Source organism: Lepidothrix coronata, unplaced genomic scaffold (assembly GCF_001604755.1).
Source record: "Lepidothrix coronata isolate B3197 unplaced genomic scaffold, Lepidothrix_coronata-1.0 Scaffold340, whole genome shotgun sequence".
In the NCBI taxonomy this organism is placed as follows: domain Eukaryota; kingdom Metazoa; phylum Chordata; class Aves; order Passeriformes; family Pipridae; genus Lepidothrix; species Lepidothrix coronata.
Genome location: NW_016690520.1, coordinates 307,711 through 332,060, shown reverse-complemented (window position 1 = coordinate 332,060; position 24,350 = coordinate 307,711). Strand labels below are relative to the sequence as shown.

General features: G+C 60.5%; 1 protein-coding gene across 2 annotated transcripts in view; it reads right to left on the bottom strand.

The window, feature by feature from the left end:
* SOGA1 (suppressor of glucose, autophagy associated 1) overlaps positions 1-24,099 on the bottom strand; it is a 26,183-nt gene extending 2,084 nt beyond the window's left edge. The window contains exons 1-15 of one of the 2 annotated variants that reach the window (XM_017838427.1): positions 23,993-24,099; positions 15,936-16,160; positions 14,325-14,483; positions 11,632-11,694; positions 7,616-8,848; positions 6,506-6,625; positions 6,218-6,343; positions 5,669-5,899; positions 5,384-5,491; positions 4,647-4,814; positions 3,380-3,631; positions 3,212-3,283; positions 2,756-2,826; positions 1,068-2,517; positions 831-972 (exon numbers count right to left, since the gene is read on the bottom strand). In XM_017838427.1, the coding sequence (XP_017693916.1) occupies positions 831-972; positions 1,068-2,517; positions 2,756-2,826; positions 3,212-3,283; positions 3,380-3,631; positions 4,647-4,814; positions 5,384-5,491; positions 5,669-5,899; positions 6,218-6,343; positions 6,506-6,625; positions 7,616-8,848; positions 11,632-11,694; positions 14,325-14,483; positions 15,936-16,133 (4,393 nt within the window). In that variant the 5' untranslated portion in view covers positions 16,134-16,160; positions 23,993-24,099. The remainder of the gene's footprint in view (positions 1-830; positions 973-1,067; positions 2,518-2,755; positions 2,827-3,211; positions 3,284-3,379; positions 3,632-4,646; positions 4,815-5,383; positions 5,492-5,668; positions 5,900-6,217; positions 6,344-6,505; positions 6,626-7,615; positions 8,849-11,631; positions 11,695-14,324; positions 14,484-15,935; positions 16,161-23,992) is intronic. The other variant, XM_017838426.1, reaches the window with a different exon arrangement.
* Positions 24,100-24,350: the final 251 nt, after the last annotated feature.

Here is a 24,350-nt window from a genome sequence, read left to right as displayed (position 1 = left end):
ACACACACACACACACACAGAGGCACACACTGCCTCTCCCCATGCTGTGCACCCAGCGACCCCATCCCTGCAGCTGGAGGAGCCCCGGGGACCACCAGGACCTTTCCCAGCAGCAAAGGGCCTCAGCAGCACCCCCAGAGCAGAAGGATGGCCAGGGAGGGCCCCCCCAGCCAGCGCAGCCCGGGTGACCGCAGGGAGCCTCCCTCCCTCCTCCTTCCTGCCCGGGGAAGCACGTGCGGCTGATGCAACCGCCCGCAATCGGGCCGGCGGGATGAGCTGGAGCCCCGGCAGGGCGGGCAGCGCTGGCAGCACCAGAGCCAGCACCGCAGTCGGGGCTGGCAGGATGAGCTGGAGCCCGGGCAGGGCGGGCAGCACCGGAGCCAACACCCTCCGTCCGCAGGGCCACCGCACCTCCAGCCAGCGCTTCCACACTGGCCACGCTTCCCCCCAGCCCTCCCTGTCCACACGAGCAGCCTCCCCCGGCTGCTCTCCCCTTCTCAGGGCCCGGCGAGCCCTCGGCATGGCGGGGTCTCAGCTGACATTCCCGGGGCGGTGGGCACCGGTGAGGACCCCCCAGTGCCGGCAGCGGGAGGTGAAGTGACCACCCTGGCCGGGATGTCCCCACGCCCCCCAGGGCTACCGGCAGCCTCCGGCCCCACATCTGCTTCGTAAGCGTCCCCGCCGGGGGCGAGGGGACGTTTAGGAGACAGATGCGCCCGCGCCGCCTCCGAGAGGGGCCCCCGCGGGCGTCAGCGCGGGCGCTCTTCTGGCAGGACTCTGGATAGCAGGCACTGGATAGCTGCGTCCCCCGGCCCCCCGTCCTCACTCACTCGAGGCCCCCGGCTTCTCCTCCGCCCTGGGGGGGTCCGCGGGGTGCAGTTTGCACTTGGAGGGGGAGTGGCGGACGGCGGAGCGGGATGGCCGGGCGAAGCAGGAGGTGAGGGACTGGGAGCTGCAGTCACACGCCGTGTCCTGCAAAAATAGACAGGGCACAGCGGGGTTAGAGGGGCCGGGCACCCTGACCCCCGCCACGGCGGGACACCCCGGGGGGCACCGTGCCTCGTTACCTCGCTGGCTAAGGCCGAGATGAGGTCGGGGTCCCGCAGGGCTGTGTCCTTACTGCCCTGCCCGGGGGACGAGGGCTTGGGGTCCTCGCAGCTGCTCTGCTTGAGGACCTTCTTGTTCAGGACGCGGGAGATGTTTTCAGCTGGGTGGTGGGTGACGGTGCTGGGGTGCTCGGCTCTCTTGCTGCCTTCCTCCCCAGCGGCCTCCTTCTTCTCCTGGGGGGTGGTGGGGCTCTGCGCCCGCCCGCAGACGTTCCTGAAGAACTCCTGCACGAGGCCATACTTGGGTGCTTCAGGCTTGGTCCGGCTGCTCTCAGGGCAGCCCGGCTTCCAGATGGACTCGGTGCTGCCCGCGTGCTCCACCACGCTGAACAAGCTGGACAAGCCGTCGTTGATGTTGCTGAGGACGGGGCTGTCGCGGGTGGTGGTGGAGCGGGCCCAGGCGGAGCCGTTCTGCTTGCCCTGGTGCAAGTTCCATAGGCTCCTGTCCTTGGAGGCGTCCAGCTTGGAGGAAGACCTCCTCTGGAGCTTCGGAGAGCCGTATTTTGGGGAGCAGCACGGCCGCTCGATCCTGGAGTGGACCTTATCCAGGGAGGAGGAGATCTGCTTGCTGCGCACGGACACGAGGGAGGAGCTGCGCGGGGACCAGCTCTTGCCGTGCACGCCGGCGCCCCGCGGGAGGTCGGTCTGGAGGCCGACGCTCACCGTCTGGATGGTCTGTGTCCCCACGTGGGCCAGCCCCACCGTCTGGCTGGAGGTGCTTTTCACCTTCCTCTCGAGGGAGCTGGAGCGGATGGCCTGCCGCACGCAGTTGGTGATCTCCTTCATGTCGTCGCTCATGTTGCCCGAGATCTCCAGGTCGTGCAGCGCCGGCGGGAAGCGCGGCACCGGCGGCACCGCGCCCTCCACCGCGCCGCCGTCCAGCAGCTCCCGCTGCTGCTTGGAGAAGTTGCACAGCCACTGGCTGTAGGTGCCCTCGGTGCTGGCCGACTCCTCCGGCTCCTTTGGCTTGGCCATGGTGAACAAGAACCCAGGTTCGATCATGATCTTGCCCTCCTTGTTGTGCACCAGAGGCGCCTCCAGCCGCCGCACCACCGGCGGGCTGTAGTAGATGCGGATCCCGGTCTTGTCGGGCGCCGTGTAGCTCCTCTGTATTTGTTTGTGGGCTGGGTCGTGCCCAGAGAGGCTGCTTGCCCGAGAGTAGTCCCAGGAGGACACGCCCAGCTTCTCCTTGGCCAGGCTGTCGGGGGCGGGTTGTTCAATATTCACATATGTACAGTTGGAGGGAGGAACACTGGCGCTGTCCCGGATCCCATTGGGCAGCAGCTGGGTGGCTGAGGATGATTTTTTGCCCCAGGCATGGTCACCCAGCCCTGGCATGGTCTTTCCAGGGAGGTAGGGAGAACAGTCGAGCAAGCTTTCGAACTCTGACATGGAGGAAACCGACTTGGTCCTGTGGGGAGAGGATTGGGATCAAAAGGAGACAGAGCAGCAGGCTGGGGGACAGTTGAAGGCACGCTGCTCCCACCACAATGGGACCTTCTTAGGCACCCAGTCCTACTCCTCATGGGAAGCCCTCGGCCTCCAGGACTACCCTGGACCATGGCTGCATCTCTCCCTGATTGTCAGGGATGTCAAGCCTAGGGGCCTTCTCTGTGCCCTGGAGACCATGCAGTCACCAGCATACTCACCTTTTGAGGTTGGTTCCCTTGGCTTCTGTTTCAGAGATTGTCTCCTTGTCTGTGATTTTCTCATTGAGAGCCTAGGAGGGCACAGGAGAAAGCTCCGGGGTCAGCCAGCACAGGACCAAAGCACAGAGACGGGCTGGAGCATGGGCTGCATCCTGCTCCCCTCCAGCACCACCAGCTTCCCACACATTCCCAGGCCCAGCATCCCATTCCCTGGATTGCATGGGGCTCACTGCATCCACACCTATTTTAAATCAGCTTTTTATAACCCCATGGAAGCTCTTGGGGTTCAGCTATGCCCTCCACCCTCTCATTCTTCCCAATTCCTGATGCTCCCATTTGCAGCATCATTTGCTGTTTAAGAGGGTGTTAACTGGGGTAAACACAACCCCCCCCAACCCTTAGCATAGACCTGAGCCCAACAAGCACCCCGAGAGCCCTCCACCTTCTCTTACCCACCTCTTTCCAGTTGCTGCCGTGCTTCTCCATTTCCGAGTGCTTCAATGCCCATGGGTTGGATCCTTTCTGCAACTGGAGAATGTGACAGTTATTCAACAGCTGCAATGTGTGCCCCTCTGGGCAAATGGCAGAGGCTGGAGGACACATTCAGGGTGGGGGACATCATACCTGGTTGAGTTTGTTCTGCAGGTCCTTTGCTTGCTGCTCTGCCTGCTGCTGCTCCTCCTTGAAGCGAGCCAGCAGCTCCACCTTCTCCTGGTTCCAGTTCTTCTCACTGATCTGCAGCTGCTTGGTGAGGTCCATGACGGCGCTGTAGGACTCTGCCAAGAGATGCTGGTGCTCCTCACGCTCCCTCTTCAGTGCCACCTTCCAGTCCGGCAGCGCTCGCTCTGCGATCCCTTTGCCTGCCTTTGACTCCAGCTGCAGGGACACATTGGTGGCTGTGAGGAACCCGTGGCTCCAGAGTGGTGCTGGACACCTCCAGCAGAGGGGCGAGGCTGCGGGCATCCCAATTCCCAGTGCTGGTCCCATGCTGCCAGCTCGGTCAGCAAGCGTGTCCCCAAGGCTGTGTGCTGTGGGCACCATGGCCAGACCTGGCTTGCAGCCACGTTGTGCCAGCTGGCCTGCCAGATGGTCACCCAGTGGGACACAGGCTGAACGTCCTGCCTGCCTGGCTGTGCTCTGCCCACACTCCTCCATGTGGGACCTGGCTCCTGGAGAGGGGCAGCACTGCCTGCAGGGCTGGCAGAGCAGACCCCGAGGATGCTGCTGCCACTGGGGTGCTGCCACCACAGCAGCTCTGCTCTCTTTTGAGGGGGAGTGGGGACTTGGGGACCACCGCTGAGCTCTGCCTGGAGAAATCCTGCCTGGAAAGCACTGGCACCTGCTCTAGGGAGCAGAGCTGATGTACAGCTGTGGGCTGCTGCCAACACAGTGTGATGGAGCGGAAACCCCTCATCACTGGGAGGGCAGGGCTGGGGGACCAACGGGACTGACTCTGCAGGCAGAAGCCCAGGCTGCCCTCCCTCCACCTCCTGCCCCCACCACAGCCATGCATTCCTTTTGCAGCATCCACAGGGATGCAGAGCCCCCACCTGCACTGTAACTCGGGAGAAGAGAGGAGGGCTGTGATGCCACCCTCAGATGCCTGTCCTGGGCAGGGATGCTGAGCCCCTGTCCCATCCCACCCCTCCATACAAACCCAGCAGAGGAATAAAGAGCATCCTCTGCTGCTCCACAGTCAGATTTCCATGCCAGCCCCGTTGCTATAGAAACTCGCCTGCCTGAGCGGCTGCTAATTAAGATTCCCACAGTGCCACCCTGCTCCCAGCCCTGCCCAACGGCCAGTGCTTGGCACGGGGCACAGGCAGACCCCCAGCCCCCAACCAGGCAAGGAGGGGGCTCTGCCAGCCCGCGGGGTGCCCAGGGCTCCCACCTGGGCAATGTGGCACTTGAGCTCGGCGCGCTCCATCTCCCAGGCAGCCTTGGCCTTGGTGAACTGCTGCTGCAGCTCGCTGGCCCCGCGCCGCTCCTCCCGCAGCTCCGTGCACAGCTCCTTCAGGGTCACCTTCATGTCGGCCAGAGTCTTGATGCACTCGTTGGGCTGCCGAGGGAGCAGGGGTGAGCACAGGGAGCTGGGACCCAGAGGGTACCCAAGGGGGTGGGACTCCATGGAAGCTGCCCTCTCTGCACCCCAGCCCTGCTCCCAAGGCAGGGACCACCCCTGGGGGTGATGTGTCTGCACTGAGCATCCCCACCCAGCCATGCACCCCGAGAGGAACCACCACTCCATGACACTTGGCAGCAGCTGTGTCAGCAAGAGCCCACAGCAAATACTCACTGGCCCCAGCGGCTCCTCGAGGGCAAAGCAACGTCACCCTGCAGAAATCCCCTCCTCCCTGCCCCAGCATGGAGTGCTGTGATTCCTGGGGCTTTGCAAAGTTTCCCCAAGGGCTGAGAGGAGCAGCTCCCAGGTCCCCACACTCCCTCCCTGCACGCTCATGCCCTCAGTGGTGGCCCCATTGCATCCCCATCAAAGCAGGATAAGGGAGCTCAGCCCCTGGGCTCCAGTCTGCACAGGATGAACCTCACATATGGCACTGCAAGACCACAGCCACAGCGGGGGCTGATCCTGCCCCGATCCACCCCTGGGCTTGTGGGGACCCCACTCACTGTGTTGGGGGTCCAGGTGTCCCCAGCACACATCTTGTTGTCTGCCTGTTGCTGTGGGGCGAGCTCCTCCTCCTCCAGCAGCAGGTACAGCTCCTTCATGCTGTTCACCTGTGGGAGACACCACGGCTGGGCTGAGGAGGGGACCCACAGCCCAGGGCCAGGGACAGGAGACACCCAAACAGCCCTGGGTGGGACGTGTAGGCACAAGGGACAGCCCTGGGGATGCCCAACGGCGTGTTCCCCTCTCCAAGGCAGCTGAGGTGGGAGCCCCTCAGCCCACTGTACCTCCAAAAAGTCCTCGCCCTCACTGTGCACCATCTTGCCCTGGCGCCAGCGCTTGAGGAACCACTTGAGCTTCATGAAGAGCAGAAGGAAGCTCTGCCTGAACTGCTGTGACTCCTGCACCAGCAGATTCTTCTCCTGGCTCCAGAACTTCTGCTCCAGCCGCCTCTGCAGGTTCAGGCTCTGCAGCTCAAACTCCCGCCGCAGCAGCGCTTTCTGGTGGTCCTCCTTCAGCTGTGGAGAGATGTGTGGGCTCCAGGACCTGGTGGTGTCTCCACCCCAGAGTCTGGGCTGAGCCTGGTGTCAGCCCCATATCCCTATTCTGGGGACCTGCAATGCCCTGGCAGTGTGCTGGGGACACCAGAGCCATCGAGGCAGCGCCACGGGGGAAGCTCTGCATGGCTGCACACCCATGTGAGAGGAGAGAGCTCAGCCTGTGTCCCTTGAAGGTGGGACATGCTGTGTGCGCTCCCAGGTGACACCCAGGTCCCCGAGTGGGTCATTGGGCTGGGGCTGGAGGTGACACAGCCACGGGTGTGGATGCCTACTCACCTGGCAGATCTTCTGTGAGAAGTTGTCCACCTCGTCCTTCCTCAGCTGCCTCTCCTGCGAGAGCTGCTCCTGCAGCCCCCGCAGGCTCTCGTTGGCCTCTGACAGCACCAGCTGCAGCTCCTTCATCTGCAACAGCCCGGAGAGACCACGGGGATGGTGGGCTGTGTCTGGCTGCACCTCCCTGTGTCCCTCCCCAACAGGGCTCTGCAGCTTCCCCAGTGCCCAGCCGTCACCCCTGTCCCACAGCCCTGCTGGCCCAGGGGACGTGGCTCCCTGCCCGTGTCATACCTCGGTGGCGTAGGAGTCGTTCTCCTCAGGCCGGCAGGTTTTGTAACTCCGGGGATGTGCGGGGTCCGTGTCCTTGGCGTGGGGGATGCGGAAAGGGTCGGCGTCCCTAAAATCAGGCTGCTGCATGCGTGGGCAAGTTAATGAGAACAAACCAAAAGAGCGGGAAGAAAAAAAAGCCAGAAAACAAAACAATGGGTCTCCGAAACAGTAAAGAACTACAAGACGACAAAAAGGATGATGAGGAGAAGGAGCTTCATCACCATGGCGGGAGACAATGCGGAAACCAAAAGGAAACACAGGATGAGGAGACACGTGGCCTGGATTGTTTGGGGAAAGGGGAAGAAAGAGAGAAAGAGGGAAAAAATGTGCAAACACCAGTTACGGTGCCATGCAGTGACTGGGGGAGACTGGGACCCGGGACTGGTAGGACCACATGCAGAAAAATAGGACTCTGAACAAGGGAGTGTGCTCCAGAAAAGGGGCTGTGCCCGCAGCCCCAACCACCACTGATATCCCTGGTTCCCAGCATGAGCTGGGACCCCTGAGAGGAGGGTGATAGCAGGGCATGAGCTGCTCTCCACTGCTCCAAAGGTGCTCCTCATTGGATGACGATTTGCCCTGGAGCCTTTGGTCTCCAAATTACCCTGCTTGGGCACCCCTGGGGGCTGAGGCTTCCTGCAAGCGGGGTCCCCACAATTTGGGCTGCCTTCAGGGGCTACAGGCTGCTCTCCTCCCACCCAGCTCATCCCCAACACGAAAGAGCTTCCAAGCTGGGGATGTTGGGTTGAGCAGCCAAAACATCAGCCCCTGATAAGGAGGGATTGCACCTGAGAGCCCCTGGCCACGGGCAGGGCAGCCTCGGCACGATCAGCCTGTGCTGGGATGTGCCAGGATGCCCACTGCCTCCTGCCCTGGGCACACTCTGTTGGAGCAGAGTCCTACCTTGTCCCCGGTGCCACTGGCATGCAGTGAGGTGTTAGTTTGGATTTCGCTCTAGAGAGGCAGGAGGGAGGTTACACTGGGGATCAGGGTTTGCTCCATTAAAGCAGGAGGAAATGGGGCAGCAAATAAAGCAGCAGCTGCTGTGAGGGATGTGGGAAGAAGCTGTACCTGGAAGTCGGAGGAATGGTCCTTCTGCAACCCCTCTTTGGTGACGTCATGGCTGCTGGGGCTGGAGAAGGGGAAAGAGTCTGTGTGCTCCTTGATGCCGCCGGTGAGGTGGTCCACCTTCCTCACGAGGCAGCCCAGGTCCTGCTGGAGCACTCCCAGGCGCATGAGGAGCACGTTCATCAGCTTGGCGTCGCTGGGGCTCTCACCACCACTGCCCACCGCCTCGCCCAGCAGCACCCCCGCGCACTCGTTGTCCAAGCAAGCCTTCAGCCCGGAGGTGAAGCCGTTGGCATCCGAAATTAAGACGTCGATCGCTTTGCTGACGAGCGTCGCCTGGTCCCTGATGCCCAGCAAGGTCTCCAGGTCTTTGGGCTTGAGCACCTTGGCGGGGCCATCGAGCACCTTCCCGTTGCCAGGCACCCTGTCCTGCCCGTCGGCCTCGCCGCCGCCCGTGCCGTCCCTCCAGCCGACAGTGGGGACGCACTGTGCCGAGTCTCCGGCCTCGGCATCGGTCTCCAGCATGGGCCGGGTGGTCTGGCAGGAGGCCAGGTCGCAGCGCTGCAGGTTGGAGAGCAGCACGCGGTTCTCGTACTGCAGCTTCTTCACCTTCCCGCTCAGCTCGCTGATCTGCACCTTGGCCGTGGCCAGCTCCTCCTGCGAGGGCTCGCTGACCACCGAGCAGCTGTCCTCCGACAGCGTCACGTCCAGCTCGTGGTCCGACTTGTACTTGCTCAGCTCGTTCAGCAGGAGCTTGTTCTGGTCCTCCAGCTCCAGCAGCGAGCGCCTCAGCAGCTCGGCCTCCTCCTCCACAAACTGCAGGTGCCGGCGCAGCTCCGCCACCGTGTCCCCTCCGTCCCCGCAGCTGGAGATGCCCACCAGGAACCGCGTGTCCTGCCCCGGCAGCTCCCTGTCCCCCTGGCCCTTCATGTCGTCCATCTCCGCCCGCAGCCCGCGGTTCTCCACCTCCAGCTCCACTATCCTCCGGCTGAGGATGTTGGCTTCCTCCTCCACCAGCTTGAGGTGCACCTTCAGCTCGGCCTCGCGGGAATGGGGAGAGTCAGCCAGCTCCTCCACAGAGAGGGAGCTGTCCAGGTCCCCGTACAGGGACCGGTACTTCAGCAGCTCCTCCTTCATCCCGTCGTTCTCCTTGGCCAGCTTGGTCAGCTTCTTGCACATCAGGGCCGACTCCTCCTTGGCAAAATGCAGCTGGCACTTCAGGTCTGCGCTGTCCTCCTGGGGACACAGAGGGCGTGGGTGTTAGAAAGGTGCTCACAGGGGCCATGGTGGCTCTGAGAGAGCCCTGGGGACATGCCACCCTCCCACCCCAGTCAGCCCAGGGAAGCTGCAGCCACCCATGGAGGGGAAGAAGCTTTGAGATCTATCCTGGAGGCTTTCAGGGACAGCACCGAGCCTGGGCAAGGAGACTCATGGCTCTGGCCCCAGGAAGGACATCGAGCCACCAGCAGGGATGTGTAGACCAAGCCCAGCCCAATCCACCACAGGGCAGAGGAGAAAAGAAAGCTGTCAAGACTCCACAGGGCAAAATAAAAGTCACCAAGGTTTCCTCCCAAAAGCCAGCAAGCACTGAAACAACTGGCACTGCTGCCACTGCACTGCACCCTCCCCTAGGCTCTGCTCCTCCCACTCAGCCCTAAACAGTCCATCACAGAGCAGAGAAGCGGCAGTTTCAGCTGGAAACCTCCCGAAATCCAGCCCTTGGTCTCGCTGCCACCACTTTGCCAGGAGACTGAAAACCCAAGCAAAGCCTCAGCATCAGCTCTCTGGTCCCTTCCCAGCCCCTTTGCTTCTCAGGACTGTTTCTCTGTGTGTTTGGGTTTTTTTTATTATTTAGCAGTTAGGACCTTGGCTATTTGCCCAGACAGACCGCTCCTCTGCTCTGGGAAGCTTTTTGGATGGAGGACCAGGATTTCCTGACGTCCAGCTCGCAGCTTCCCGTGCCGTGGGGTCACTTGAGTGCTCTGAGCTCTGGTGTGGTGGCTGCCAGGAGAGGACCTGCCTGGCCATGACCCTCACCCTGCTGCACTCGCTGGAGCTGGGTGGGTGCTGGAGGGGGCCAAGCCCTTTGGCCAGGTGGCTGGTGGCCCTGGCAGCCCTTTTCATAGCTGAACTCATCTCCTTTCCCCTTTTCCTGGCTGGCAGAAAAAATCTGTCCCCCTCTTTGGATGTTCCAGGCCCCAGTTCTCCCAGCCATGCCCACCCTCACAACCCTAAACCCTGCAGCAGGTATTTACTCTGCAAACTTCCAGGACTGCTCATAACAAGGGTGATGGGAAGGGGGGGGATCCCATGAGTTTGGGGTGACATTTCATTCCCCAAATGTCCTGCTGTGACCACAGGAACCACACTACTGCTGTTCTGTGCTCGTGCACAGAGACATGGCCTCGTTAAGGAGCATTAAACTGCATCCCCCTAATTAGCTGTGGAGATTAGGGGAGGGCTGGCGGGCAGCTCTCCCCACCAGGGCAGACATGACCTCAGTTCCTGTTTTTCCAGGGGGAAAAAAAAAGCAGCGGCCCGGCGTGTCCCTCTACCCCTCGGCATCTCCAGAGGGACACACACATCCCCAGGACCCTCTCGAGTGCCCCTGGGGTCTGGGCAGACCTTGGTGTCGAGTCTGTCCCCCACAGCTCCATTTTTGGTGAGTGCTGATGCTCACCCAGCTCGGCCAGGCAGGAAAGGGGCCCAGGAAGCCACCAATGAGTCACAAGCATCTGTGCCCGCAGGGCCACCAGCCCTGCCACTGGAGAGGGAGCGGATGGAGGGGCCACATCCAGGGGCATTTGCACCCAGGGAAGCCCAGGGTGGGCTCCTTCCTGAAGCATTAGTCCCATCACAGAGCTGGGGCTGCATCCAGCTCTGCATCCCCAGGCTGAGGGGTCTCAGCTCCGCAGGGGTGTGGGAAGCAGAAGGGGTTTTACTGCTGCCAAAAGCTGGGGGTTGTTTCCTGCCCCAGGAGGAGACAGAGGAGGGGCTTCAGCCTTGGGAAAGGGGTGATGGAGGGGCCTCCTCAGCTCGGGGCAGGGCCGGCTGTAGGTGCAAAGCCACAGTCTGCTCTCTGGGGAAGTGGGGGAAGGACGCTGGGCTGGCCGGAAAAGGGATCTCGAGGATGGAGTTAAAGAGAAATAACAAATGAACGACTGAAGGGGAAAGTCTTTGAGGGCCTGGGGATCCCTGTCCTGCAGCTGCACAGAGTGGGCTGTGCCAGCAAGGACACAGGTCACCCAGAACCCCTGGGCTGCTCGGGGTCCCTGCCATGAGATGCTCTCAGGAGTAGCTTTACAGTGTCTCCTTCCCTGCTCCAGCTTTGGGGGAACAGATCTGCTCCCTAAAATAAACCTTTCATGTCTTTTTGCCTTTGAAAGAGGATTTTTCCTCTTGCCTTTCTATCCCAGCAACAGCAGCTCTGCCTCTCCCAGCCCTGGTAACAGCATTAGCGAGTCACAGTAGCTCAGCCCAACAGCAAGTGACAGCTGAAATCCTGCTGCCACCGGCAAATCCCCCATCCCCTCCTCTGCCCCGGCAGCCTGCGAGAGGCAGGGACAGCGTGTGGCCTCCAGCCATGCCCCGTGGGGACCCTCTGCTCTCCCAGACCCCTTGAGGTTCCCAGGCCACTCCCAAGCACAGCTGTTGACAGGCAGAAGAGACCCAAGCTGCAGCAGCCACAATCCAAGGGCATGAGCAGCTTTGAAACGTAAAAGCCAAAGTCCTTCAGCTCCTTACACAGGGAAAGGGTTAAAGCCACCGCCTGGCCACTGCTGCTCCATTGATAAATGAGACAAGGGAGCGGCTGAGGACAAAGAGGATGGCCCAGCACATCAATCCCTCCCTTATGCGGGGGCTTTGAGAGGCAGGAAAGCTCTGCAAAGCCCTGCAAGGAGGGGATGGCACTGCCATGCCCAGATTTAGTCCTGGGCTGGGCGTATTCTCCAGCTGGCACCATGACCTGGGTGTTGGTGGGTCACTGTGGCGTGTCCTGGATGCACTGGCACTGATACCTGCACTGATGGCTTCTTCTCTGTCTTCCCAAGGGAGCGAGACCCCCGCTTCTTGAGGGAATTCTGCAGAGAGCAGAGAGAGCTGTTACCCGTAGCAAGCACACAGCACCCGACTGCAGACAGACAGACAGACAGACAGATCCAGCATGGAGGGACATCCATGCCAACTTTTCCAGCTGCTTGTGAACCCCAGGAATACACCCAAGCCCCAGTGGGCTGAGGGAGGCCCTTTGCTTGGAGGGAGCTGGACTGGCGAGCATCACATCATGAGGTTTGGCCAGAAATTCCCCCTGCAGGCAAGTGAGCAGTGAGAGAGCAGGAGTGAGCAGGAAATGAGCCATGGAGAGTGGAGAGGCTGAGTCACAGTCACTGTCAGGGCTGGATGGAGCAGGGAATCCAACCCCCAGGCCAAGGGACAGCTCTCAGGGCTTTCCAGTGTGAGAGCAGCAGTTGATGACATTCCCCATCGCCTTTTCCCCAAGCAAGGGACATGTCCTGGTCACTCAGCTATGGCGAGGGCTCCTCAGCAGGACAATGCTGACTCTGCTCTCAGGGTCTCTGGGGACACAAGGGACAATGTCCAGGCTAGTGAGGACAGCTGGGAGATGGGGAAGGCAGGCAGAGCAATAAGGGAGACCAAAAGTGTGAGAAAAAAGCGGGTGCTCAGAGCACCCTGGGGAGGGGAGCTGGGGGAAAACCTTCAAGAACATCCACACAGCCCCCATGAGCACGATCCATGCAGCTGCCCTGGACCTATTTCCAAGCTGGTGCTGAGGCCCAACAGCCAAAGAAAGCAGCTGTGAAATGTAAGCTGCTGCCTGTGCCAAGGTGCCGGGCTCCAGGCTTTCCTATTAAGGCCACGACCATCACTGGAGCTGCTGGAGCTGCAGAGCCTCTCCCAGGGGCTGGCTGTGCCACGTCGACATCCCTCACCCCCACTGCGCTGGGGACTGGGGCTGGCACAGGACATCACCAGCCTCAAACAGCCCCAAGCAGCCCAGGCACAGCACCCTGGGTCAGGGGACATTGCTCCACCTTGGGAGCATCCCTTGGGGTGGCTGTACCTGAGGGTCTGGTCACAGCCTAGCTCCACGTGGCAGGTTTGGCATGGGGTACCCGGATTGGTCCTACTTTATTCCTGCCCCCCAGGAGATGCCATGGAGGGGTAGAGCAGAGAGGAAAATGCCTGTGCCTTTGGGGATGATCCCCAGACAATTATCCAATTATGGGAGAAACCTCTTGGAAGGGAGAAATAATCAGCCCCGAGGGGTGAGCCCAGCCCTGTGCAGCCTCTTGGCTTGGCTGCTAACGAGCTCTGCCAGGCTCTGTGCCCTCCAGCAGCAGGGAGGAGGTGGAGGAGGGCTGTTAGCTCACTTTGACTAATGTTTGCCTAATTAGCACTCTGCAATCAGTGAGTAACCCCAACGCCCTTGCTAGCCTGGGGACACTCCATCCCGAGCTTGGGGACCGTCTCTGAGCTTGCACCCGCCAGCAGCATCCCCCCTGGGCTCAGGCAGCTGCAGAGGGGTTGTATCCTGTCCTGTCCCGCGCTCTTCAGCCAGGGCAAGGCAGCAGCTGCCTCTCGGAGCAACCCTCACACTGACCACGCAACCATTTTCTCTGCCTGTTTTCCAGGCGCGGGAGTGCTCCCTCCCAGCTCCCACCGCTGCCATTTGTTATTCAGCCCGCGCTCCCGGCTGCAGGGAAACCCATTTCATGGCTGTCAGTGCAGCCTGCGCAGCCCAGGGACGAGACGCCCCGTGCGGGGGACACTGCTCCGTGTCACCAGCGGGAGGATGGCTGAGAGGGGACGGGTGTGACCACGGCCGGGTCCTGCAGCTCCTTCCCAGGAGCTGGTCCCGGCATTAAACGGAGCTGGCCCCAGAGATCCCAAGCCGTGTGCAGGAAGCACGGTGGGGGAAGTGAGAGCTTTCCCTTCCCTGTGTCTCCTCCCCCACACTGCCCTGATGGCTCAGCCAGCGGTGCTTCCCGAGGCCCCCCGGGACCAAAGGCATCCCGGGCAGTAAGGAAGTGGGTTACAAGTGCTGCAACGGATCACAAGTCCATGCTGTCACCGGGATGCCTTTCCTATCACCAAGGATAACATCCTGCCAGGAGCTGGTCCCAAATGCGGCACAGAGCGCTCTGGACCTGTGCATATGGGTACATGTGTGGCTGCCCAGGACACAGAGGGGGCTGTGCACCCACCCAGCTCTGCAGCACCACCAGGACACCTTCAGGACACTGCTGGGACACCACTGGGACACGGCTGCCACGCACCCCATGGCTCAGCCCAGTTTGAACCAGCAGCATGTGGTCAGGATACATCCAGCACCGGGCACTGTGCCAGGGACACACAGACTCCACACATCATGCTGGGCTTTGCCCAGTGGGAGTTGGGCACAGCCCAGGTGGCCAGGCTGAGCAAGTGGCTGAGGACATATAAAGTGTCTCTAGCACAGGGGGGGAAGCCCTGCAGCCCCCCTAGATGGGGCAGAGCCAGCCCGTGCCCGCAGGGTGGGATGAATCGTGCCGAGGGCAGGCACTGCTCAAGTTTCACAAGCATCTGCAGCGGGGTTTGGGTTTCAGTGACTCAAGCAGGGTTGGGGGATCCCATGATTCAGGGCCAGGACACCTGCTACAAGCAGAGCCTTGGGGACTCCTCCCGGGGCCCCCTCCCGTGTCCCCCTCACCTCTCGGAGCTTGTCCATCTCGTTCTGCACCACCTGCTTGGCCAGCTCGGTCTCGATGAGCCGCTGGCGCAGGTCCTCGTTCTCCTCCTCCAGCCTGATCCTCTTCTTCTCCACCACCTCCAGCTCATTGTGGAGCCGCACAGAGACGTCCTTGGCCACCTGGGGACACAACAGGGGTCTCATCAGACTGCCACACTGTGCAAGGGGGCTGGGACTGCAGCTCCTGGGAACCTACAATACTCATGCAGAGAACGTCAGGCTGTTACTGAGATCCTCTGGAGCAGACACTGGTGGGCGACACCCTGACTCCTGTGTGTGCCCCCATCCCCTGGCCAACCTGCCTCCTCCATCTCTAATCCAATGCTGTTGTTGCCTTTTTCTACCTTTTTCCCACACCATGAGGCTGGAAAAGCCCCCAGACAGTTGGAAAATCTGTTGGGAAGCATCAGAACAGGCAGCCTCTCACTGTGGGCAGCAGCTGTGCTGGTCAGGAGAAAGGCGAGCTGCTGCATCACATTACAGAAAAACCAGCAGCTGCCCCGAGGTGATGGGTGCCTACATCCACCTCAGAGCCTGCCCTCTCTCCAGATCCCTGCAAGGGAGCAGCCCCTGGCATAAAGGGAGCTTAATAGCAGAAAACATTCACTCTTGCTTACATAGGAAGGGAAAAATTGTCCCCAGTGCCCGTGTTCCCCTGCACAGCCCAGGACACCAGCGCTGAGGAGGAAGCAGCAAGCCCCTCTGTAGGGCTGGGGGGGCTCAGGCCATGGGGTCAGGCTCCTGTTCCCCCAAGGATGGGCTGTGCTTTCTTTCCCATAAAGGGAGAAGCCGGAGGAGGCGTTTTTGGCAGCAGCAGCCCAAGCTGGGGGCTGATGGGAGGTTTGGGGAGGGGATCAGGGCCCCAGCAGGGATGGGCAGCACAAGGCGGGTTCACAGCCCTACACTTGTGTCACCAGGACCGGCTGTTTTCTGCTCAAAAAACAAAGTTAGTCCTCGAGCTGCTGCCCATCCATGCAGAGCTGTCTCCAACGGGCACCGCACCCCCCTCCTGGCAGCAGCTGTGTCAGCAAGAGCCCACAGCAAACACTCACTGGCACCAGTGGCTCCTCAAGGGCAAAGCAACGTCACCCTGCAGAAATCCCCTCCTCCCTGCCCCAGCCTGGAGTGCTGTGATTCCTGGGGCTCTGCAAGGTTTCCCCACAGGCTGAGAGGAGCTGCTCCCAGGTCCCCAGGGTCCTGGTCCCCACACTCCCTCCCTGCACGCTCATGCCCTCAGTGGTGGCCCCATTGCATCCCCATCAAAGCAGGATAAGGGAGCTCCAGTCTGTACAGGATGAACCTCACATATGGCACTGAGACCCCCATCCTTGGGCCATGCTGGCCATCTCCACCCCGAGATGTCCTCAGACCTGGGGTCTGAGTGCAGCCAAAGCACTGCTCCCACTTCTCACATCACCACCGCTCGTGGGGAATCGTGATGTCCCCATCGACGGCCTCACAAACAGCACAGCCCCACGGAGCTCCCCACGCCCCCACACCTCCACGGCCACAACTCATCAAGAACCACTGTGGGGGCCCTGCCTGGGTGGGGATGTCCCCTGCCAGGCTCACCTTGACGTCCTGCTCGAGGCTGTGGATGAGCTCTCCGTCCACCTGGCCGGTCTGTGCCACGCGCAGGCTGCGGCGCTCGGCCTTGCGCAGCCGGTACTGCAGGATGCGGCACGTCTTGCTGGCCTGGTCCAGCTGCTGCCGGAGCTCCTGCAGCTGGTACACGTCCTCCTCCATGTAGACATCCCTCATCTCCAGCATCTCGGCGCGCAGCTCCTCGATCTCATCCTGTGGGGAGACGTGTGTCAGAGGGGGCAGACCTGTGGGACATCTCGCCACTGTGGCTCCCCTGCCCTCCTCCACCCCACGAGCCATTTTCACAGACCTTCAACTCCCTGGGTCAAGCCCAGTTCTGGCAGGAAAAGGGCTCAGAGCCAGCTGGGCACCATCACCCACAGGTGAGCCAGACACCCGTTGGGGGGGAACAGTCAACACGGGCGCCTGAGAATATTTGTGGTAAAAGAAAGAGGAAGGTGGGGGAGGGAGAGGAGCTGCAGAAGCAGCTCAGGCGGCAGCCACGGGGAGAAAAATTAGGTTATCTTTGGAAAAGATGTGTCAGGGAGGCAAGGGAGGGAAGGAGGAGACGGCAGGTGAGGACAGGGGAGGCAACACAGGGACATGAACGAGATGCCACCAGCGAGGGGAACCAGAGCTTGCCCCTTGTTTTGCCAACAAGCAGCAGTCAATGAGCTGGGTGCCCACTTCCACCCCTTCCCAGTCCCATCAGCTCTCCCAGGGATGAACCTCTCCCAGACCAGCACAGCCTCTGGCATGAAGCCTTTGCACCACTGTCACAGCAGGGCCAGGGGTTGCTGGCACCAGCGCCAACCCAAAGCATCCTCCAGGGTTGCAGCACACAACTGTTGTGGAACCCCCAGTGCCACCCCCTCATCCAGCACAGGGCTGTGGCCACTGGGAATGCTCAAGGACTGTCCCCTATGGATCCACACAGGCTGCACTGCCCAAAGCTCCTTTCATGTAGCCATGAACATAGATTCAACCCAAATCCTAAGCAAATGCTCCAGCCATCACACCGGCTGTTCTCCTCGACAAGAGCCAGTGGACCCAGCACACTCCTGCTAAGGGATCAAGTACCTGCATTCCTGCCAAAAACCCTGCCACTAAACACCACCCACTGCTGCCAAACACAACTGCCACTTGAGAAGCGAGGGGCTCACACTGCCGCCCTGCACCATGGCATGGCCAGGGGAGGGACACGAGGATCCAGCACAGGCAGTGGGGATGCTCAGCCCTGATTCACCCTGGGCAGAGGGGGACAGGACCCCCCTGCTCCCCACACTGCCCGTGACAGTGTCCTAGAGCCTGAGACCGCAGCTCTGTGCCGGCTCTGCCAGGCATTGGCACCGCGGCTGCCGTGCTCGCCCAGCCCAGACAAAGCCCCAGCTGCAAGAACTCCCCAAAAGGCAGAGCTGAGCCCAGGGAGGGGGGTGGCAGCTGCAGGGACAAGTCACAGTCACTCACTGTTGGCTTTAAACACTTTGTGACAAAGAAGGAACGTCAATTAGACAATCCCAGATTATCTCCTGGCCTGGGCTGGCAGAGCCCGGTGGCACCATGACCACCAGTGTTCGGCCACCCTCCACTGCTCTGCTGCTTGCTGGGGGGTCTTGAGAACAACTGCCGAGCAGAAATAGCCTGAGGCTCCGAGATGGGCTGCGGGAGGTCCCAGGGACAGCCAGCCAGGCTGTTCCAGGGACAGCCAGCCAGGCTGTTCCAGGGACAGCCAGAGACCGCCCTGTGAAAGGGCATCACTGCAGACATGTTTTGGAAATGCCCCCAGACACCTGAAATCCCCCCGGATTTCAGATGTGAAATCCCCCATGGATGAACCACATGTGCTGGCAGACAGCCCTGTGATGGCTGTGACACATCCTGGGGTGACAAACTCGATGGGAACCCACCCCCATGGCAGTGCCACAGCCCTGGGGACACCAGCAAAACCCCCCCAAGCCAAACCAGCCCAGGGAGCTGGTTTATGGCATCTATTCCTTGGGAGCTTCCATAAGACAAAAAGCATTATGGATTGCAGGTGAGCAGGCGCAGTGCAACGGGTGGTGGAAAACAGCCTCTCGCCACCAAAGTCAGGAGAATCGTGGCTTGAATACAATTCCAATCCCACTCCAGCACGGACCATTCCCGCTCCCGTTTGCTATGCGGCTTCCCCAGGCAGCAGCTGAGCAGGGCAGGGAGCAGGGACCTTGGAAAAATCCCAACCAAACCTTGCATTTGCTTGGAAGGAAGCCTGGGCTTGCCCTGCTAAGAGCTCCTGCTTGTTTATGCCTCGAGTTGTAGCAACCGTTATTTTAGGGGGAGGCTGTGTCCAGCGTGATCCACAATCCACGGCCTGGGCAAAGCCTGGAGGCACAGCCCTGAGCTGCTCCTTCACTGCCTGCTTCCCTGTGGAGTGGGGCTGGGGGATTTTGAAGCAGGGCTGGCACTGGGGGGGAGGCTGGGAAAGCAGTGCCTCCCTTCACTGCAGCTGCAGGAATTTACCTGCATCCTATAATGCCAATAAACCCTTGGAGTGGCCACAGCCCGGCAGCCCCAGCTTGCCCCAAGGAAGGAAGCCACGCCACTAAGCCATAGTAAAGGGATTAGGACTGGGGAGTGGAAAAATGCCAGCTAACTGGAGGAGACCTTAGGAGGGTAGAGCTGACCTCCTTCACAGCCAGGCCATGGCAAAAGAGCAGCCCCGTGGGGTCTGGAGGCAGCACAGGGGGCTCTTTATGGATTCAGGAGTCTGTGACAGCCACTGAGCCTCACCCTGTGCATCTGCACACCTTCCAGAGTTGATGCCCAACTCAGCAAAAAATCCATTGGACTAAGGTGAGAGCAGAGCCAGGGGAAGGGAGGAACCCCACAGAAACCCCACAAATTCAGGGGGTGGCACTGTGAGCGTGGTGCACCGTAAGCAGTGCTACATGAAGTGCGAAATGGAGACGAGGTGGGCAACACTGAGGAGGAGATAAATGACTTCTCTCCAACACAGCTGCTGTGCTCAGCCACTTGTCCCATAAACAACAGGGTGCCCACCCCTGTGTGCAGTCACAGCCTCCAAACACTCCTGGGGTGCTCCATCCTCCAGAATTACCCACTGCTGCATCCTGCTCATCCTGTCTCTGCAGCAGCAAAGATTTCATGGTGTTTTTACACCAGAAATCACCTGACTTGGAAAAGACACTGGGAATCTGCAGTCCAGGGAGACTCATTTGAATGCCCAAAGGACTGTGTGCAGAAGCAAACAGCCCATTTTGTGTCTGCAGGAGCCAGGTTACCCTCGATGGAGGAGCCCAAGAGACAACCTTCCTTCAACCTCCTCCGCACAAACCTCGGAGACAACTGTCTCTCCCTAGGGAGGTTATTAAGGAAACTAAGAAGCGGAAAGGTGGGATGCAAAGTGCCTGGTTCCAGTTCAGGAAAAAGGAACCATGCATTTTCGGAGCAGGAGGAGGTAACAGCCGTGTCCACACATCCACTTGTAGGACAGCAGCTCTTCCTGGAAGGGCAAGACCTGGAAAGGGCTGAGCTTTAGGGTGATGGCCCTGAGCAGCGGCAGGGCAGAAGGGGGGCCAGTGGGGACAGCAGAGCACACCTCAAAATGCAGACCAGACCCATCAAAGGTTGCAGAAGAAGAGTTAAACCTTTGGATCTCCTGCCCAAGGGGAGTTACCTGCTGGCTTCAGTGAGTGCAAGAATGCAGTGAGCTCAGAGCAGAGCAGGGCACTCTGCGCAATGCCGGCAGCTCCTCAGCAGGACCCGCTATCTCTGGGAAGCAGAAAGCAGCCAGGGATACAAAACAGGATCATGCAAATGCCGCCATGGCTGGCTCTGGAGCCGCTGCCAGCACACACACCCTCACTTTGGCAGCCCCAGGCTCTGGGGCACAGCCAAGCAGCAGCCGCCTGGCCGTGGGGGACGGGCAGCGCTTTGGGGGGCACAGCCCTGCCTGCATCCCCCACCAGCACCCCTAAACCTCAGTGCGGGATGTAGAGGAGGAGAAAGGCTGGAAGCTGCCTGGATGTTTTGCAGTGATGCCTTTGTGCAAATCTCAGGGTCCTGCTGGCAGCGGCTGCGCCTGCGGCTCCCTCCCCTCGTGCAAAGACAGGGATTACCGTGCAGGAGCAACAAGCACCGGCTTCCTCCGAGATTACAGGACAAAAGCAGCAGCTTTCAATTAACTCTGAGCGCCCGTCAGGCAGGAGAGGGAATTATGCTAGAATTTGATAGGGAGAAAATAAAATCAGAGGGGTTTTTTGAAGGAAACTGCCCAGGGTGCTCAGGCATGTCCCTTTCTAGCCAGGGGTTCCCAGCAAATGCAGCTCAGCCCGAGCCTGTGTTGGGGTGCAGTGGGTGGAAGGATGGGCAAGGCACACCCATATCACACAAAAGGTGTGATTTTTCTTTTAGGTGCATTAACAGCAGCTCTAGCCTAGCTCTGACAGCAAACACCAGCCATCCTTCCCTCCACGTCACGCTGGATGGAGCTCAGTGCAGCACCCTGTGCACTGATCCCTGCCCCTGGCCAGCACACCAGCTCCCACTCAGCACTGGGAGTGAGGGAAAAATCAACATTTCTCGGCTTTACGCCTGCCCCCATAAATTCACAGGCAAACAGCTGGGGGCTCTCTGCAGCCCAACCCCATGTCGTGCACCATCCAAAAAGGCAAGACGCTGCAAAGACCTTTCCATGGCAAAGCCATGTGCCCTGGCTCTGCAGGTGGTTACTGGGATCTCTGGGAATTGTCCCTGTCCCTGTGGCTGGGTAGAATCTGAGCAGCAGCAGAGCAGGGCCCCAGTGCCAACCAGGCTGCCCAGACACAGCCTCCAGTGCCCCTTCGGGATGCTCTGAGAGCCCTCGCTGGTGGTATGTGCTGGTCCCTGACTGCCTTGGGGAAAACAAGGCACCCACTCACTCTGCATGTTTCTCCTAGAGCTGGGAAATGCATGCAAACCCCGAGGGATGTGGGATGACTCAGGGCAGGGAGCGGGAGGGGGACAAGCAGCAGGAAGGCACAGGCAGGGCTGTGCTCCCAGCATTATATGGCTCTTGCCTAAACCCCTTCCCGCAGAGAGGAGAGGAAAGGGTTTGCAGGCATCCCCTCCCCTCGCTCCAAACCCTCTCCATGCCCACTCTTTGTCTGCCTGTCCCTCCGCAGCTGCTGCCGTATCACATCTCACATTTTCCAGCCCGCTGAGCAGGGCTGGGAGCTGCTCTCCAGCACACGGCTCAGCGACAGCGAGACGGGGCAAGGACACCCAAGACACCTCCTCCCTCACCAGGCTGCCAACCTGCACGTGAGGAACGGCCCCTTTTTGGGAAAACACTTGGAATAACCCATTTAGGGAGGGTTACAGCAGGTGCACCACCCTGGGAGCGGGGACAAGAGGAGGCACCGGCCCGCCTGGTGCTCCCAGGGTGGAAGGAGGGAGGCAGAGCCTTGCACAGATCTGGGCTGCAAAGAGAAATGGGTGAAGTGTGTTTAAACATGTACATTTTATTATGTCAGCCGAGGAAAGATGGGACGTGAGCTGGCACTGCTGGAGCTCTGCTGGGAAGCTCCCAAACCCAGCGTGCAGCACACGGGCGTAGTAGTACCACACACGTCTGGCTCATGCCAGAACGTCACCAAAACCCTCCCACCCCCAAAAATCCTCATCTCGCTTTCAGTACGCACTAGGTTTTAGCTGGCTCTGGTGAATACATTAAAAAAAAAATATTCATCTGCAGCTACTTGAGTGAGTCCTAGGAAATAAGTCACCTTGGATAAGCCTGATTCACCCATACCTGAGGAGAAGGGAGCGGCGTGGCAAGGCAGGCAATGCCAACACTTGGGTTAGGGCTTTATTTTTGCCATAAGTCCTCAAATCCTTGAATTTTTAGCACAGACAGCACAAACCAGCACTCTGCTGCAGCCCAGCCCAGTTTTCTGCTCCTTGCTGGAGAAACTAGGCAAACCTTCCAGCATTTTTTGGAGCACAAGGGGAGTGTGCTCTGGGCTTCTGCCCAGCTGAAGCCAGGGTACCACCCCAGTCTTCTGCTTGAGTGTCAGGAGAAGCGAGCTCCAACACGGAAACATGGATATAAGCAGGATGCACATGCCAGGGAGGAGACACTCATGCTGACAGAGAAGGGAGGATGCCACCAGCATCCCCACGGTCAGTCTTGGTGCACACCTCCAGCAGCTCTCCACTTTCCCACTGCTCCTGGCCAGGGGACTTGAGCTGCCACTCCTCATGGCAGGTAAAACACTCACACCCCACTTGCCTGCAGCTTGCCAGGAAGGAGATCCTGTGGAAATGGAGGAAGCAATCGCTCTGTCCACAGGAATGGCAGCGCTCACACGCCTGTTCTTGGAAACGGAGGGGCCTCATCTGTATTTTTCCAACTCCCAGTAAATCAAAGCCCTTAAGCTGTTGCTGCTAATTCTGGCAGGAGTTGGGACACCAGCTGTGAACTGAGGCTTTGCTAACGGACAAAGGGCCTGATTGACCATCTTCGAGCATGTCACCAGTGCCCAGCTCCCACCTCGGGGCTGCAATCCCGACACATTTACGAACGTGGGCACTAGCAGATGAGAGCTGGCCTGACTTCCAACCTGTGGCATCCAAAGAGCAGCCAGGGACACCTGGTACCCATCCCTGAGCCCTGCAGCATGTGGCTGCACAAGCATCTCACGCACAGCTCCACCCTGAAGGAGAGCAGAGGGTCCAAAACGCCTGCAGCCCCCCGGGACGTGGCACCTGGTGGGTGCTGGTGCCCACCCTGCAGCAGGCAGTGTGTGCCAAAGTGCATCAGGCCAATGTGTGACCAGAGGCAGAATGGCTCCGTGCCCCTGTCCCCTCACAGCATGTCTGCCCGGGCTTCACCATGCACCCATGAACCAGGCAGCCACTCTGCACGCCTGGAAAAAGCCCCCAGGGAGCACAGGAACCAGCGGGAAGAAGAGAGCTGGAAAATCTCCTGAGGGTCTGGCAGCATCAGCGGGCAGGGAGAGCAGCAGGGAGCATCCTACCCTGTGCCAGGGTGGGCTGTGCCCAGCTGCACAAGGTCAGGTTATGCCATATTGTATCCCAGGATAGCAAACCAGGCTGAGCCAAATCGTGCCATGCTGAGCTGCACCTTCCTAAGCTGTGCCAGCCCAGGCTGTGCTGAGCCTTGCCATGCTGAGCTAGGGCCATGCTAGGCTTGGCCATGCTACACCCATCTGTGCTGTGCCAGGGCAAGCCATGCCCAGCTGGGTAATGCCAGGCTGAGCTGGCCCACGTTGTGCCAGTGCCTGCCCTGTGCCAAGCCATGCCATGATACGCTGAGCCAAGCAGTGCCAGCCATGCCACACCACGCTGGACCATGCCCAGCTGGGCCATGCTGTGCCACAGCCATGGAGCTCTGCCCTAAGTCCAGTGGGGCCGTGCCAGGCTTAGTTGAGCTGGGCCCTACATCCAGTCATGCCACACTGTGCCAAGATGAGCCAAGCCAGGCCCAGCCACAACATGCCAAGTCATCCCTGGCTGTGCCATGCCAGCGATGCCATGCTGGGCTGAGCCATGCCAAGCCCTGCACCCAGCCATAGTGTGCTAGTCTGCCCAACAAAGTCAGGCCAGGCTGTGCTTGGTGATGTCATGCCAGGCTGAGCCAGGGTACCCTGGGCTGAGACAAACTGTGCCCTGTGCCCAGCCATGCCCTGGGGTGCCCTACACCACACTGTACCTAAGGATGCTGTGCCACACTGAGCTACACTTTGGGATGCTGTGCTGTGCCATGCTATGCCATTCCCAGGGATGCTGTGCCATGCTATTGCCCAGAGGTGCTGTGCCATGCCGAGCCGTGCACAGGGATGCCACACCATGCCATGCTACGTCCAAGGATGCTGTGCCATCCTGAGCCGTGCCCTCAGATGCCCTGCAAAGCTCTAGGACGTTTAACCACGCTACGGACAGCGATGCTGACCCTGGCTGACCCATGCCACGTTTTGCCACAGTACTGCCCAGGGATACCACGCCACACCGAGCCGTGCCCGGGGACGCCCCGCCGTGCCCACCTTGAGATAGTCGTTCTCGGAGCGCAGGTCCTCCAGCTCGCGGAGCAGCCCGTCGGTGCCGGCGTCCAGCAGCTCCTCGGTGAGGTCGGAGAAGGCGAGCGAGGTGCTGAGCTGCAGGCGGCTGCTGGCCACGGAGGCGACCGAGGGCTCCTCGGGCAGCGGCGACGCCTCCCCGGCCGAGGGCGGCGGCGGCGGGGCGCTGCCGGGGGACTCGCCATCGCTGCCGCTCAGCCCCAGCTCCAGCGAGAGCAGCTTCGCCTCCTCCGAGGCGCTGCAGTCCGACACCTCCGAGCTGCTGTCGGTCAGCCCGGAGCTCGGCCCGGGCGCCGGCACCGAGCCGGGCACCGACGCCGCTCTC